Genomic DNA, 16908 nt, shown 5'->3' on the forward strand with positions numbered 1-16908 from the left:
ACCAGGACCTGTTGACTTTGACCAGGACATTTTGACTTTGACCAGGACATGTTGACTTTGACTTTGACTATGACATGTTGAGTTTGACCTTGACCATGATGTGTTGACTTTTGACCGTTGACTTTGACCGTTGACCGTTGACTTTGACTGTTGACCGTTGACTGTGAATGTTGACTTTTCCAGTTTTTCACATATTTGATTATATGGATAAATATAGTAATAAAATATTGTTGAGATTGTATAACTTGGTTTGTCATTATCTAATTTAGATTTGACGTGAGTAGTGTGTAAAACATATATATATTGGGCTTTGATTGTGGACTGTGGACTGTTTATTTGTGCTACGTTTTATGTGTATATTGTATGGACAATCAAATGCTAAAATGCTGTGGAAGCTTGTATAAATTTGGTGGTCATTATCTAATTAAGATTTGACATTGATGTTGTGTATTTTTGACACGTGACGATATTGAGATGTTAGGAGACTTTATATTCCTAATACGTTATAATAAAAATGTATGTGATACGTTGAAACATTGTGACATGATATAATATGCTGGGATATTTATATTAATGCAATATCTTGGAGAAATGTATATACACTCCATTATTTTATATGTGAGATGCTAATATAGTATTGGTGAATATTTGCCCACGGGAGTGTGGTGTAGTGCAATAATATATTGGCACGTGAAATAATGAAATTTGGTTATGAGATATAATTGTGATGTTTCTAGATATTGTGGCTTAGTGCAATAAGGCAAGTGACCCGCGACGTGATATAGTGGAATGTTTATGAGTCATTAATGTATGACACCGAATAAATTACGAATCGAAAATCCTAGAACCTCTACCACAACTCATGTGATTGGCCCTTCCGGCGTTCGCTTAATCCAATGGCCTTCGGGCGCCCCTTCCGGGCGCTTCAAAAAAGCTGAATGGCCCTCCCGGCGTAGCGAATAGTGGTCGGATTATTCCGTTAAGCAAAAAATAGAACGATGATGCTAATATTTTATGCCGAATAGTGGCATTACTTACATAATTGCTTCCGCGTGAGGATTTACCCGTGTCGCGGCATCCCGCCAGGGTAGTTACGCACGGAGTGGCTCATTATGTAAGGGAGGCATGTGGATGTACATGTTCGGTTGGGTAGCGATTGTGGTAGCCGGAAACTAGGTAAGACATAGATACGACGTGATTTTAGGGACACCAAAGAAAAGCCTTAAATAATCTAATTATGGTAACATGCTTGGTTGGGTATTTGATTAGTTAGAATCTAAAACCTCGATGGAGAAACTACATGCCTTATTTATTATGTGTATAGTTTGTTGTGTGGTTAGTGGGAAGTTAAAGGCTTCGATGGAGGAACTACCGCCTTAATTATTATTCTTAAGGATGTTGTATTTGTCGTTGAAAGTTAAAAGGCTTCGATTGGAGGAACTAACCGCCGGGTGGATTGGGTATATATATGTATAAGTATATTTGTATTTTAGGGCTACTCACACCAAATTGTTTATAATGTCGACCCGATTTGCATGTTTGTTTATCGAGTGTGTTCATTAAATGAACATAGTTGATAAGTCTTGACGAGTTTAGTGTTGAAGAAGCGTGGGTCACGCTTGTGGTTTTAAGCGTTAGCATTGCATTTCAGGATGTATTTTGTTTTCCTCGAGGTGATATAGAGTTTCAAATGAGACAAAGTTATTTGTATTTTCATTTGTAAATTTTGTAATGAAGAAGACTTTTGTTTAAGTTAAAATTTTTACTGGTTTTTAATTATCCGCATATTTAAACTGTTTATGGGTTTTTGGAAGTTGAGAGTGCGTCACACCTCGGAGATTGAAGAGTCGGGAACAAATAATGTTTTTTCCGAATTCTGTCGAAATTCGGGGTGTGACAAGCACCTTCACACACTCAATGGCTGCCTATACTTTCTCTTTGCACTGCTAGGTTGATAATCTTTAGCCAAGCTACTCACGCATCTTAAGATGTTGTAATGCGGCAGAGAGAGCACCTTCACACACTCAATGGTTGGCGACATTCTCTTTAACCGTTAGCTTGGATAGTTCTTTCACCAGGGCTATGAGGGAATTAAGGTTACAAGGTACCATATACATACAAAGACATCATTTAGGAAGACCGGGAAAAAGAGACATTTGATGGGTTCTAGATATAATAGGCGAGAACTTCGAGCCTCAACCTCCATATCGCCAGTAACATTGTTGTCGATGAACCCTTAGCCATCAACTCGCTTTAAGAAAGAAGCTAGAGAATTAGACGGGTAAGGTGTAGCTTGCAAAAGGACTCGGGATGTGCTTCTATTTGACATTGGTGAAGGAATAGGATGGAACCTTACGTAAATTATTTTATAGGTTTTCTAAGCCTCCCCGGTAAGATTTGTATATCTCGAAATGCAAAGAATGCACATAGTGAAGTTACCAATTACTTTTAATGCCGCTGAAGAGCCACCAAAGACCTATAGCTTACCAAGCTCCACCAAGTTAATATATACTTCACAAGCTAAAAAGCTAGGGATTGAAACTACCGAGTAGAAACAAATAAGCAAAATCTTCAATTATGTAGTAGATGCAATCATGCAGAAAGCATGAACTATAAGAAACTCAAAGAAGCATACACCCACAAGAATCTAAAACATTTTATAGGATTATCTAAAACTTTATAAGTCCCACATCGGTGCTTGAATGTGTTTCTAACACTAAATAAGTCAATTTGTCACAAGATGTTTCAGCCCGGAAATGGGTAGCGTCGCTTGTAACCTTAGTGGGGCATCAAATTTGATGGATTGTTAGGGGCGTGGGCCTATTAAGCACGTAGTGATTCGACCACTCAGATTTGTCGGCCCACCCGAAGGGGGCATTTATCGTGATGTACAAAGTCTCTTAGGCTATGCAAATGAGATGGGCACCTCGGTCCTAATTAAACAAATAACATTTTTATTTGTTGAATTACTAATACATTCAATAATGATCTACTACTCTTGTTGCCCCCTTATTATCCCTCCCACACACTCCATAAGTTTTAGATCTACCATATCATAAATTAGATCCAAAGGTTAGGATTACTTTTGGGAGGCCCACATCACATCCTTTTATTAGATAGATAAAATTATATTCTTTATAGCTTTTATAATCAAATGAATTATTGTGAATTGTTAGATATGTTTTTGTTCTCAAGCACTCTCTCCCGTCTATAAAAATCAAATTTGCAAATCCAACCGGTAAAAAAATAGGTCAAAAGTTCAATTTTGTAAACAACTTAAGTTTGGTTTTTGGATGTCTTGTAATATTTTATAATCACATTAATTACCTATTACCCCATTCTTATCAGACTATTTTATAGAAACCATGGACACCCAACTGACCCAACCATCATCATACATACACAATGAAACGGTACAAGAGTTCATTCAGAACCAACGAGCAGCCTAAATTGAGGTTAGATGTCCTTAAAAACGATTTTTTCATGTACTGGCTTTCTTACTTATTCCCACGTTATTGGTTTTTCTCATCTATACTCATACTTTTAACTTGAATCAATATGTCTAAGGCCCTACGGATAGCTATTTATGGCACTGCTACACTACACCAAGAGCGTGCACTATCCCACACAATGGATTCTGATGTAACTATGGGAGACTCATCAACACAACACCAGTTATCTCATGGCTACAGTCCGCAGTGAACCAAATAGCCAGACACCTATCAGTCAAGCAGTTAGGACCCTGTCAGTCAAGCTGTTTTCACCATGAACATGCGTTCGCTCCTTCAGTTAGGACCCTCTCGGCGTTCAATAGCTCAATGTGCACATAGACAGCGGGAGGAAGCCCTACGAGTTTCAGCCACCCAAAGGGATCACATATATCATGCTTCCCTAACTCACGACCTCACAGTGGAAATAGCAGTACATTCATTCGATGCAACGAGTTTCGCTACAACCACCCAACGAGCAGATAAAGGAAAGAATATTATCATTGCTGACACTCTTTCACCCCAATCGTACATCAACTCACAACCTGCTGGAGCGTCATATGCTGGATGTTCTTTTGGCGCAACTCAGCATGAGCACTTTCCACTACCAACACGTAACTTCAGCCTCGGTTTTCATCTTGGGTCATCTTCCTTGGGGAGCAACATGTAAGTACTATGTCCAAACTTAAATATTTCCATACTAAACAATTATAAATTATGAAACTAATTGAATACTAACTGTTTTTTCCCCACTAAAATTAGCTCCACAAACAATACGCCTCCAAACAGTATTGAGTTAGATATTCCTGCTCAGGGCGCTATTAGCTAGCCTCGTGGAAATTTCTGAAGAACCATCCAAATATTCCGACGAAGAATACTATGACATTGACGAACTTGAAAATCCAACCGAAACAATACATTTTATCCCGGTCGAGCATCATTACCTTGGGGAACTAGATGTTCAATGTCAGTCTTGCTTCGCTTTACATTGGAGCGCCGAGGAACTCTCCAGTTCAACTAAAAAAAACCTTTATTCGGATCATGCTGTCTCCAAGGAAAAATAAAACTGCCTTCACTTGATCCACTACCTCCTTCGCTTGAATCACTCTTTGAAGGTAACAATTGGCTTGCACGGGATTTTTGAAAGAACATTCGGAGATATAATGCTTGCAATGCATTCACCAGCCTTGGCATTAAAGTAAACTATCGAATCTTGAAAGGACATGGACCAAAGTTGTTCACTATACATGGAGAGCTGTGCCATAAGATTGGATCACTTTTACCTAATGAACATGTCGACCCAAAATACACCCAGTTATACATTTATGATGCAGGCACGGCTTTGGATTATCAACAACAGCGCAACAAGCATTTACTCAGGGAGGTGCTAAGTATTGTCCAAGGTGTTTTGGTATAGGCAAACGCATGGTCAAAGTTTTTCAAAAATACAAATAAGGTCTTAAGTTCAAGTGCATCGGCGGACAACAATATAATAGCCTTCTTACAATACACTCCAGGAACGGATCGCCGCCGATATAATCTTCCAACCACTTCTGAATCACTGTGGTATTACTCGGTGATGAGACAAAGTATGATATGTTACGAGACATCGTTATTCACTACAAAGAAGGTGGACCAGAGAGGATAAGTGAATGTCATCCTGCTTATACACCTCTTCATTATGTACTCCTTTTCCCTAGAGGAGACCTTGGTTGGGCACCGGATTTGCGACAATGGGATGTAAAGAACAATTGCCCAAGTGATGCCCGACTAACGCAAGCACAGTATTATTCATACCGTTTATTTGATCGTCCAACTGAATACTCTTCCATACTCAGGGGAAGCTCCCTCTACCAACAATGGATAGTTGATGCTTGGGCCGCGAATCGAAAGCGTAATCGTCTGCTTATATTACGCCTAAATCAAGACAACATTCGTGGAGGGAAGTGTACAACGGTTTGACCGGACATTGCAGCAGATGGACTGCCTCTTGATCAAGTTGGCCAACGTTACATTCTCCCATCGTCTCACACCGGTAGCCCGAGACATATGTACGAGATCTACCAAGACTCAATGGTCATTACGCACGCGATACAACAAACACCCCGATGTATTCCTAACAAAAAGCAAAAAGAAAACCCGAATCGATAGAAATCATAAAAGCTCTCATGCCCCACCAAACTGCGTCTGACAGACCTGAGGTGGTTGCCCGTGTATTCGGATTGAAAAGGAAAGCAATAATGGAAGAGATAAAAAAACGGCGTGTTTGGCAAAAACAACCGCATTCGCCTACACTATCGAAGTTCCAAAACGCGGGATCGCCACACATGCACGCACTCATCTTCCTCAAGCAACCCGATAAGATCCGTAACGCCAATCAAGTCGATAAGATTGTTTCCATAGAGTTCCCAAACCCTATCTCGGAACCTACTCTTTTCGAGACAGTGAAGAGGTGTATGGTGCACGGCCCGTGTAGACCTAAAAACCTAAAGGCCCTCTACATGGAGAATGGTCGATGTACAAAACATTACCCTTGCGCTTTTACAGATGAAACTACAATGGATCAAGTTGGATATCCAGTTTACCGACAACGCAATACTGGGAACGAATACGAGGTGCGGGACTGCAAAGTTGATAACCGAGATGTCGTCCCCTACAACCCCCACTTATCAGAGATGTTCAACTGCCATATAAATGTTGAAGTTTATGCATCGGTTCGTGCAGTTAAATACATTCACAACTACATTTACAAAGGCCATGATAGGGCAACAATGGTTCTTGTTGGTACTGATGATGAGATCAAACAGTACATTGATGCACGGTATGTCGGGCCACCCGAGGCTGTATGGCGTCTTCTCGAGTTCCCTCTGCACAAACAGTTACCACACGTTGAAAGGTTGACAGTTCATTTGGAAGGGATGCATCGAGTTGTTTACAATGCAAATGAGTCAAGGGCAACAGTTCTCGCAAGAGCGAGAAATCAGAGATCAACTCTAACGGCTTTCTTCAAATGTTGTGCCGAAGATCCGGGTGCCCTTAAATATACTTACCAGGAGTTCCCACAGTATTATGTCTGGAAAAGAGATAAAAAAAATTCGGAAACTTAGGGATCACGGTTATGCTATTGGGAGAATGTACTTTGCAAATCCAAATGCTGGTGAGCGCTTCTACCTCCGCTTGCTTCTAACTGTTGTGAAAGGACCAACATCATTTAAAGATCTTCGTACGGTTGACGACTTTGAGCATGACACGTTCAAAGCAGCATGTGTTGCACGTGGCCTTCTCGAATCTGACGACGAGTGGAGAGAATGTCTACAGGAGGCATCGATGATGAAGACCGGCTACCAACTGCGCAGATTGTTCAGCGTAATCCTTTTGGAATGTTCCCCAACCAGTCCTATAACACTATGGAATGAATTTTTGATGCATATTTGCGACAATCTGGCTCACAAGATACGGACCAAGTTCAACAACCAGAGTCCGACTGAAGAGGAAATAACTGATTATGGTTTGTTCCTACTTAACAAGCTGCTTTTCGAAGCAGGTAAGACGTTATCTAATTTCCCAGACATGCCAAAACCAAAATAAGATTGGGACCAGCTAGGTGGGAACAAATTTATTTGGGAGTAGAGGGAATTGCAGTACAAAGGTCTTGAACAAAAGGCAAACGCAAATGTGGACCGCCTAAATGCTGAACAACTTCATGCCCACTCCTAGGTAACAGATTCAATGCAAAACAATAAGGGAAAGACTTTCTTCTTAAATGGTGTAGCAGGGACCGGAAAAACGTTTGTCTACAACACAATTGTTGCTACTTGCCGTAGTCAAGGTCATATTGTCATCAATGTTGCATCATCAGGAATAGCATCACTGCTGAACAACTTCATGCCCACACCAAGGTAACAGATTCAGTGCAAAACAATAAGTTAGCTTAATAATTTGAGATGAAGTCCCCATGCAGCCACCTGATTAATTTGGTCGGCCGTTGAAAAAAACACTAAGGGATATCCGAGAAAATTCAAAGCCTTTCGGAGGAATTACTGTGGTTCTAGGTGGAGATTTCAGGCAAATGCTGCCTATTGTACCCAAAGGGAGCAGAGAGCAATTTGTCAGAGCATCATTGAGAAGATCCCAGATATGGACACATATACAAGTCTTGCACTTGTGTCATAACATAAGGTTGGAGATGTCAGAGCCTGATAATGCTAACTTCGCAGATTACTTGATCAAGGTACTTTACAAATAAAAAAACATCATAAAAATTAAAGATTAAAAAAGAAGTGTACTAACTCAAATTTCTCTTAAATTATTTTAGGTTGGCACGAATCCTTTAGATACTGTTGAGTTGCTAGGCGGGATACGGAACTGTGCTGACATAAGGGATCTTATTTCGTCAGTTTATCCATATTTAAATGTGAATGGCACGGCAACCCCAAATTACTTGACTGAAAGAACCATCCTAGCTACTCGAAATGACGATGTCAGCGTCGTTAATGGAGCTGCCCTGAATTTGTTCCCTAGGCAAGAGATTTCTTACATACTTAGCAGCAAATAAAGTTGTCGATGATATTACAAGCCCTCAAAACAACGGCTCCACATACCCTAGCGAGTTTTTAAATTCCCTAGATCCCTCAAGCTTGCCGCCGTTTAATCTCCAACTGAAAACAGGATGCCCTATAATGTTGCTTAGGAATATTGCCCCAAGGGATGGGCTTTGCAATGGAACCCGTCTAATTGTATTACGCTGCGAAAATAGAGTACTAGAAGCAATTATCATAACTGGAGCCAAGGATGGAAATACTGTATATATTCCGAGGATATCCCTAATGCCATCAACAACTGAAATGCCGTTTCAAATGTCGAGAAGGCAATTTCCAGTGAAACTGGCATTTGCAATGACAATCAACAAGTCTCAAGGACAGTCATTAAAGTATGTCGATCGACATCAACTTAGAGACCCCTGCATTCAGTCATGGCCAGCTTTATGTCGCACTGTCGAGGTGCACGTCTTCAAAAAGAATTATTGTCCTACTACCACCTGATTCATCCAATTGCACCACCAACATTGTATACCCAGAAGTACTTCTATAGCGTCATTAAAGGTAAGCCAGCTTATGTCTATGCCTTTCTGACCTTGCATATTATTAGAAATACATAACTATACCCTACTCTAGATTGTACTGTACATCCTGGATTCTTAGGCATTATGATGTATTACGTGGGTTTATAAGAGGGCTTAGGGATTATCAGCAACTTAATAATGGCACTACTACTTTTCTGAAACATATGTTTATAATGCATGACTGTATTGTGGCACATTCATCACTTATGGACAGATGAGGCAGATCAACTTTTGAACATGATCTTAGTATTTGATAAGTGCTCAAAAAGTGCAATTCAACCCTCGATTATACCTCTTGTTTAGCCATCTTAGTAGACTAATAATGTTTGTAAGTTATGTTTTAAGATTCTACATGTGAAAAGTGAATTTTGTGGAATATTAGAGAAAAAGGGGTAAAACGGAACAATTCGGAGCATTAAGGATCACATGGGAAGCCCGTGGACAATCATGGAGAAGGCCAAGGAATTGAAGCTATTAAAGATGCGACTTGGACCTATTTTAAAGCCTATTTGGAAGCCCAAGGCCAAAGGATTTGTTGCTTGGACCAAAGCCCGCAAAAGAGGATAGAAGGATAGAGCAGAAGAGACAAAATAGACTTATGCGTCTGGGACGCATGGATCGAGCGTCCAGACGCATTGATCGCATCTGAGACGCATGAATCGTGCATCCAGACGCATGAATCGACACTGTAGCCAATTCCTTCTCAGTTTTGGAGACGAAGTTGGACTCTGAAAGAAGTCTATTTGTATTAGGAAACAAATGACGGGTTGGAATGCTTCTAGAGCTCATTGTAACCTCTATAAATAGAGGACCTAAGTGCCTTATGTAATTTGCCAATTCACTTATAATCTTGTCTCCAGAACTTGAGGCAGAGAGAGATTAATAATAAAAGATCGGTTTTAACTAGCTGAGTCTTAATAAATTAGTCTTTCTAGTCTTATGCTCTTCGACTCTTCTTCTTCTCGTTCTTCGTGTTCTTCCTTCTTTATGGAAGGTTAATCTTCTCTTTCAAGGGAGGAGATGAAGCCGGTGCTTAGGGTTTAATGATTCTTCTGGTTTATGGTGTTCTTCAATCAGGTTAGTTATTTATGTTTTTAGTTATTAGTTTCATTGCCCACACCAGGGGATGGAAGTATAGATTAAGGTTTTTATTCATGTTAGTTTAGGGTTTTATTTATTGCAATTGAATATTTGCTAGTAACATACTTTTATTTATTGCAATTGAATATAATGCTAGAATAGGGTTTTATTTATTGTAATTGAATATTATACTATTATTCTCTACTTTTCTTCTAGTTGTGTAGTGTTTTAGAGTAAGGGAAGTATTCCTTGTGTTTGCCTTAGATGGTGTTTCATTGAATAACTGCCCAAGCTCACATAAAAGGAAAGAAGATACTAGTAACATGAACATAGGAACAACCTTAAGTAGAATTAATTGTTTAACGATATTTCACCCAAAAAGGCATCGGCACTCGCTCGATTGCTCGATTGTAGTCTACTTGGAGAACAACATGAAGCAAAAGGTCATTGAATCAAAAGCATTGGTGGATTTGAATCTCTTGAATCTATCTCTCTTATATTCTCTCCCTATTTCCAATTCTTAGCTTTAGTATAAGTTTAGTTAGTTTAGTTAGTTTAGTTTAGTTTAGCATTAGAATCTACAATATCTATAATTATAGTTTTTAATCCCTCAAACCCCCTTTCCAGTCCTGTCCTTCATATAAACATACACTTAAAAGTGGAACAATATCCTACTCATCATTTACTTATTGAGGGATAATTAGGTTTTGATACGCTTCTATTTGTTCAACGATCATCATCTATCTACATCATCCATATACCATCTAATAACACAAAAGAAGCGAGTGTCAGTATTATGGGTATTAAGCGGCATGTATTTATTTGACATCCTGCTGTTTAAGTCTTATTGGCTAAGCACTTGGATTAGGGTGTTAGTTCTATTGGGGAGGAAATATTACATGCAAATAAAATATGGCACAATTGGAGAATTGTTTTTTTTTTTTTTTCCGAGAGAGTGTGAGGACATGATTTCTAATAATTACAAAGAACACGACTTCCTCAAGTTGAATGATATCTTTAACTTCCACACACAGAATATGTCCTACTATTGTTGTTGTTTTTTCCCATTTTTTTCATTTGTGCATTTCTTTTTACGTTGCTTTCTAACTGGGATCCTAATTCTCAAGTGGTGCAGGACAATATCGGTACACTCAATATAGGGGGCAACATAAGCAACCAATGCTACTCCTATGCTACCATACCAGTTTAACCTAAGATTGGTTGAATACAACGTGAACGGCGAGCAGCTAAACATGGCATTCCATTAGCTAGGTTGCCTCATATTAATGTGATTCACTTTGAAAGGAAGTTTATGCAACACTGTTTTTCTACTTCTATGCTCTGCGACTGATTCGTGGTTTAAAAAATACCATTTCCATTTATAATATTTTACCCCTTTCAAGGAGTAAGTTGATTTGGTCATCACTTGCATGTACTACTATAACAGAGCATGTTGGGAACCTACTACCCCATTAAGACGCCCAGTGAGAAGGGGTACGTTACCCAGCAACCTCCAGTGAACCAGCTTCAGTGTATATTTACATATAGGTTCTGGTTTGTGTACAAGTATTCCATTCTATATTTGAGCATAATAACTTACCATATATACATTTTATTTCTTTTCCTCGCATAGATGGTAGAATTACCAACGACAATTATGGAGATACACCATTCACTCTCGTAAAGAAATAATGTACATTACAGAGTGAACATTTATAAAGAAAAAAATAGTTACCCAACAAATTCTTCAAATCTAGGTAACTTACTATATACATTACTTTTCTTTACATTCATAATCCGTCTACCAACCAAATTTAGGGAGATACACATTCAATCCCGTTGACACAACTGTAATTGATACAAATGAGGTGAGCAAATTTTTTTATTATCAATATATAGAAACTATAAATATACATAAGCTTGGTATTTTTAGCATTAAACGATTACATTCAATTTCTCCTCCTATATAAAGACTAAGTAATCGTCTGTACAATGTTATTCACAATCAAATCCTTCCACTCAAAGGTTTGCTATTTCTTTACACCAAATATACTTAGTTAAATAATACATTCTTTCCTCTAATTGACATATAATGCTTTGTTTTCAGAATGGATAATCTTTGCAAAGTACCCGTTGAATCAAGCAAAAAAGTTCTTGCTAAGCACGAAGAAACACCTGCCAGGGGCTCCTCGGGTAATCATGCAGCCTTAACAATGTACGACTACATTAACAAAGCACATCTAAAGCTAACTGTCAAAATTGGAAATAACAATGGAAATAATGTCTCGACAGAACCAGAATGTTTGTGTGGTTTTCCTAACAATTCAGAGTGCATGGAGAGCATTGATTAACTGACCTTTGAAATTTATCAGATTACAAAGAGATTAATAAAGGTTTAAACGAAAAAAATAAATATAATCACCATTATATATGTTAATGTATGTTGATTGCCATTTTTATGTATTGACTAAAGTTAGTTAAATCTCAATCTCAAAATGTTTAATAAAGGTATAACCCGTAATCACAAGTACTGAGAATATATATAATCAACCTCAATGAACGTGTCAGAGCACTGAACAGATCAAATGTGTACAAATGCTGGCAAGACATCCCTTAATCTTTTAAACCATCCAAATGACTTCAAGGACAACATGATCAAGCAACTGGTCTCATCAGAACTTCCATCTCTGTTAAGCATCATGGATGACTGTTCGATCATCTCTCTCTGGTGGTAGGCGGACCCATCAATGTCAGCAATTCCAAATCTATGTAGTAAGCATTTCCATAGTACACTTCACATTTTCTGTTAAGACTGTATCATAGATTTTCCTTTTATAACTACATGGGATTCGACAGATTGCATAAAAAATATATAGTAGTTCCAAACCAAATTCATATTCTTAGGATATACAAGAATAGCCCACACCATTTTTGAAAGATACCTAAAAGGACACAAGTTTTTAGACGTTACAAAACTGCCTGAAACATCTTTATATTGCCTTAGAATGCTCGCATACCTTATGTTATAAATTAACTCTTCTTCTATTTCGATCAATTTGACTATTGTGTTCACATATAATCTAGGATCCTTTTCTCTCTTCTGTTTCGATCAATTTCATTGTATTTAAAATTTAGTGTACTTCATAAGTTGTCAGCCATAATTTCGAATCAGAAAATTAATCTAGAGGAGTTAGTTAGAAATATTTAGTAGTCCTAAGACTCATCTTAATTTTTTTTAGAATTTAATACTCCAATTTGACCAGAATATGGAACTGACACCTGTTACCCAACTTTCCCATAAATAGACAAAAATATCCTCACTTGGAAACAAGCAGAACCGATTAAGTTTGTGAGAGATCAAAAATGAAGAAGACGTCAATTGTGAATCCTGATCAAAGGTATGTAATAAATTTGTTTCCAATTTTAACAAATATTAATATTATCATATATAGAAATTCATTAATTAGTGAATTCAACGTATAACATCTTTCATTAATTTCTCATTTATTTCCAAAATCAGAATTCATATTTTCGAAAACATTTTTGAGCATATGGCAGATGTTTCTCTCACTTTCCTTATAAAGCTTTTATTTGATTGGTTAACATTAACTGTCATTGTGAAAAAAAAAAATGAACTTAATTGTTTACAAGCATTGCTTACTTTGTAATTAGTAAATAAAGGTTTCAATTTGTTTTAGGAATGCGTATGCATGCTAACTTTTTAAAATGTGAAATCTCTGACAACATTTAAAAATATAAAATCCCTTCATTGGTCATACATTTCAAAATGCAGATTCATTTTGTATTTCATTTTAGCAGTGCAGATGGGAAAAACTCTGACTCAGATTTTGAAGATGATTTAAAACATAAAGTTCAAAAGGAGATTCCAAAACCAGTTGAAGAAGATACGGAAAGTAGCTCATTTGGGGAATATCGATGCAATCTCAAGGGATCTATACGACTTAATCAATGGGATCCGGGACAAAATCAATGAGCACCACTTGTACTTATTTAGAGGTACATCTTTTGGGAGTTTCTTCATGTTGTTCTACAAAAAAAGATTCGATAAGGACTCTATCGTGACCAAAACAGCAAGCAACATAATTTCTGTTATAGGAACATACTCTTATGAGGAAGATGCCTTCAGAATTGGTGACAAACTCTTGAAACTATCAGAGAAAGATATTGCATTAACGTTTGGGCTCCCACTAGAAGGAAAAATGGTACAAGTTTTCCATAGGAACACATACAAAGCACCAAAGAGTGATTTCTATTTGAGGAAATTTGAGGGGAAGGAGTATTACAGAAATATGTTGTGGTGGATGCAATAAAGAACTCATTAATTAGACGCGATATGTACGCATTGGGAGATTTTGTAAAACTAGTTATAATGTACATGGCTGCAACCATCTTCTTCCCAAGTGCTGTAGGGACATTAGCAAGCTCATTTATCCAACACGTTGATGATTTTGATACCATTAAGGGCATCTGCTGGCCTTCTGTAATCCAGCATGATTTAATGAGCAGAATAAGAAGCCATCGCTCAAAGCCTACAAAGGTTACATGATGTGTTTTGCAGCTTATGGAAAGTAATCTTATATCTCAATAATCTAGCTATAATATCTATGTTACTTGTAAATTTGTTTTTAATAATTTTTTCGCAATGTAGTATTGGGTATGTGAGCACACAACAGTAATTCAGCCACACAAATAGATACAATCACCTATCCACGTGTTGCAAGATGGGACTTAACAAAAATGACTAAAGCAATATCCAAGGAGATGCTACTGAACTTGCCAAATAACAAGGTAAACAAATTTGTAATATAATATATATTTGGCTTAACTATGCTAGTATATTGATTAGTGATTGTAACCAAAATACAATTTTTTTTTTTATACTGAATAATGTTGATTATACAAATATTTGCAGGTTTCAGAAAAATGCATACTTGCCTTAAATGAGGAAGAGAAAAAACTGATAGGAGAGGCAACAATTGAAGACAATGAAGGTGGAGAGTTATATCGACTAAGGTTGCAATTGGAAAACTGGAGTTTGAGAAGCATATGCTGCTGGAACAACAACTCATATTGACACAAACAGAAAATATGGAGTTGAAAAAAAAAATAAAGGAGTCAGAAAATGAATTAAGCATAAGAGAAGACATGGATAAAGTCCTTTTGTGTGATGATCTGGTCGAGAAAGAGAAAATAAGATTATTGTCTAAGAGAGCGACAAAGCGACAACACACAGACAACGTTTATTCTGGCTCGGAATCTAAAAAATGAAGACCCGAGTATGGAAAAGGGAAAGGAATAATCGATGCTGATCATTATGAAACACCAGTACTAGATATATCAAAAGAAAATTTGAAAGACGTTTGTAAAAGCCCGCTATGGAGGTATCTGAATGGCGACCAAAAGTTAGTAGTGAAAACTTTCTTCAATCAAGCTACTAAAAGGTAATTGCCATCTGATTTTTTGGTTAATCTATATCCCTTTGTTATAATTCTACTTTTGATTTTTTTTATCAAAATTTGATTTGGCAGCACAAGTGCATGGACAAGCGATGATCTAACCATTAAAGGATTCCTACTTGAAGATCTAATGTTTAATCGATTCATCAGTGATGAGGTAATATTTGTGAATGAATTTTAATATCTATTCTAAAAACTAATTTACATAACATCAAAATTAAAAATATTTGCACACGTTTATTAACATATTACTTTTTTGGTTTATAAGATAATTGACTTGTTCACCTCCTATTGAGAGAATGACACAAACAATGCAAAGAGCAAATTCTTTGGAGCAATGTGTAAGGTAAAAGTTCTCAATAATCCCAAATGATACATTAACCGAGTCATTAATCATTTTCTTATACAGTAAATGTAATTTCTTTTTCACAGACATTTGTAACTCAAGGGAACGAAAAATATGTTAAGATCTTCCTAGAAGATGTTTTTGGAAGAAGTTGATGATGACATTGAATTCTGTTTCTTTCCAATGAACACATCGAAAACCATTAAGTCGAAATGAGGGCTACCATTGGACACTACTCAGATTGGATTGGGATACTTAGGAATAGCTCCTTTTCAATTTAATGAAGCCAAGAAGTGGATCAAACAAGTACATAAGAGATGATGAAACAATGGTATAAATTTGATTTTATGTGCATCACAAATACTTGCATTTCAAAATATAAACACCAATATGAAGTGACAAACAAACTCTTTACACTGCTTGGTAATAATTGCTTCAGTATTGCAAAACTATTTAGTAAAATTGTTGACCAGATGCTTCATTAATTGCTACTTAGTTGGTTAATCAGTTTCTTTGATGTCTTCATCAACGTGACAATCTTCATCTTAGGATTCATCTACCCATTGATTCCGCTTTTGTTTACATGCATCAGGGGCAGCCTCCACCAGAAAGCTGAAAATGTTTTTGATTGCTTTTCAAAAAATTGTTTTTTTTTAGATCAAAACATACCTAGAGTTTAACTGTCCAACATGTAGTAGCCCATATCAGTGTTTGGCTTGGCTCTTTGCCTGTTTCATTGGGCTTTCATTGTTAGTTTGAGGAACACTATAAACATGTTTTTAGCCCCTTGTATATAGGAGAACTTTTAATTTTTCAAAAAATTGTATATAGGAGTTCCATAGCAACCTATGTTGGTTCTGGCACCTTATGTATAAGGGGGCTTGCATTCTACATATTTCATTTTTGTTGCCTTCCCTAGAGTGCTGACAATGACTTTGCATTTTAAATTGCATATGGTGTATCACAAATTAAATTTGTCGACACTAGACCCTAAGCCTAAACCCTAAACCTCTACACAATAAACCCTAAATCCCTGTAAATTAAACCTTAAGAATAAACTTTAAACCCCAATAAACTAGACCCTAAGCCTGAATCCTAAAAACCTCTAGACACTAAACCCTAAGTGCATAAACCCTAAACTGACCAAATCCTAAACCGTACCCCTATAAACTAGACTTTAAACCTCAAGACACTAAACCCTAAACCAACTCATTGCATTTCATAATAGTTGGTCGAAACTACTAAATAATAAAATGCATTTTGTGAAAAATGCATATCATTACGCATATACATTTTAAAATGTATTAGTATTTTCAAATAAGTTTACTACGCTGGTGGTTTATATTTGTGCATATGCATTTAAAAATGCAAAATAGGTGATTATAATTGATTATT

The 16908-nt window shown here is 37.0% G+C and overlaps 1 protein-coding gene across 1 annotated transcript; it reads left to right on the forward strand.

The window, feature by feature from the left end:
- Positions 1–6620: 6620 nt before the first annotated feature.
- LOC147491361 (uncharacterized) lies at positions 6621–8043 on the forward strand. The gene is made up of 4 exons (XM_086567240.1): positions 6621–7032; positions 7264–7387; positions 7491–7719; positions 7804–8043. The coding sequence occupies exons 1-4, from the start codon at positions 6621–6623 to the stop codon at positions 8041–8043; spliced, it is 1005 nt and encodes a 334-aa protein (XP_086423366.1).
- Positions 8044–16908: the final 8865 nt, after the last annotated feature.

The sequence above is a fragment of the Coptis chinensis genome, chromosome 6 (assembly GCF_015680905.1).
Source record: "Coptis chinensis isolate HL-2020 chromosome 6, ASM1568090v1, whole genome shotgun sequence".
Lineage (NCBI taxonomy): Eukaryota > Viridiplantae > Streptophyta > Magnoliopsida > Ranunculales > Ranunculaceae > Coptis > Coptis chinensis.

Coding starts and splice junctions, on each gene's coding strand:
- LOC147491361 (XM_086567240.1), top strand. CDS start 6,621: ATGTACTTTGCAAATCCAAATGCTGGTGAGCGCTTCTACCTCCGCTTG. Junction 7,033..7,263: donor CAAGCTGCTTTTCGAAGCAG/GTAAGACGTTAT, acceptor ATGGTGTAGCAG/GGACCGGAAAAACGTTTGTC. Junction 7,388..7,490: donor AACTTCATGCCCACACCAAG/GTAACAGATTCA, acceptor AAAAACACTAAG/GGATATCCGAGAAAATTCAA.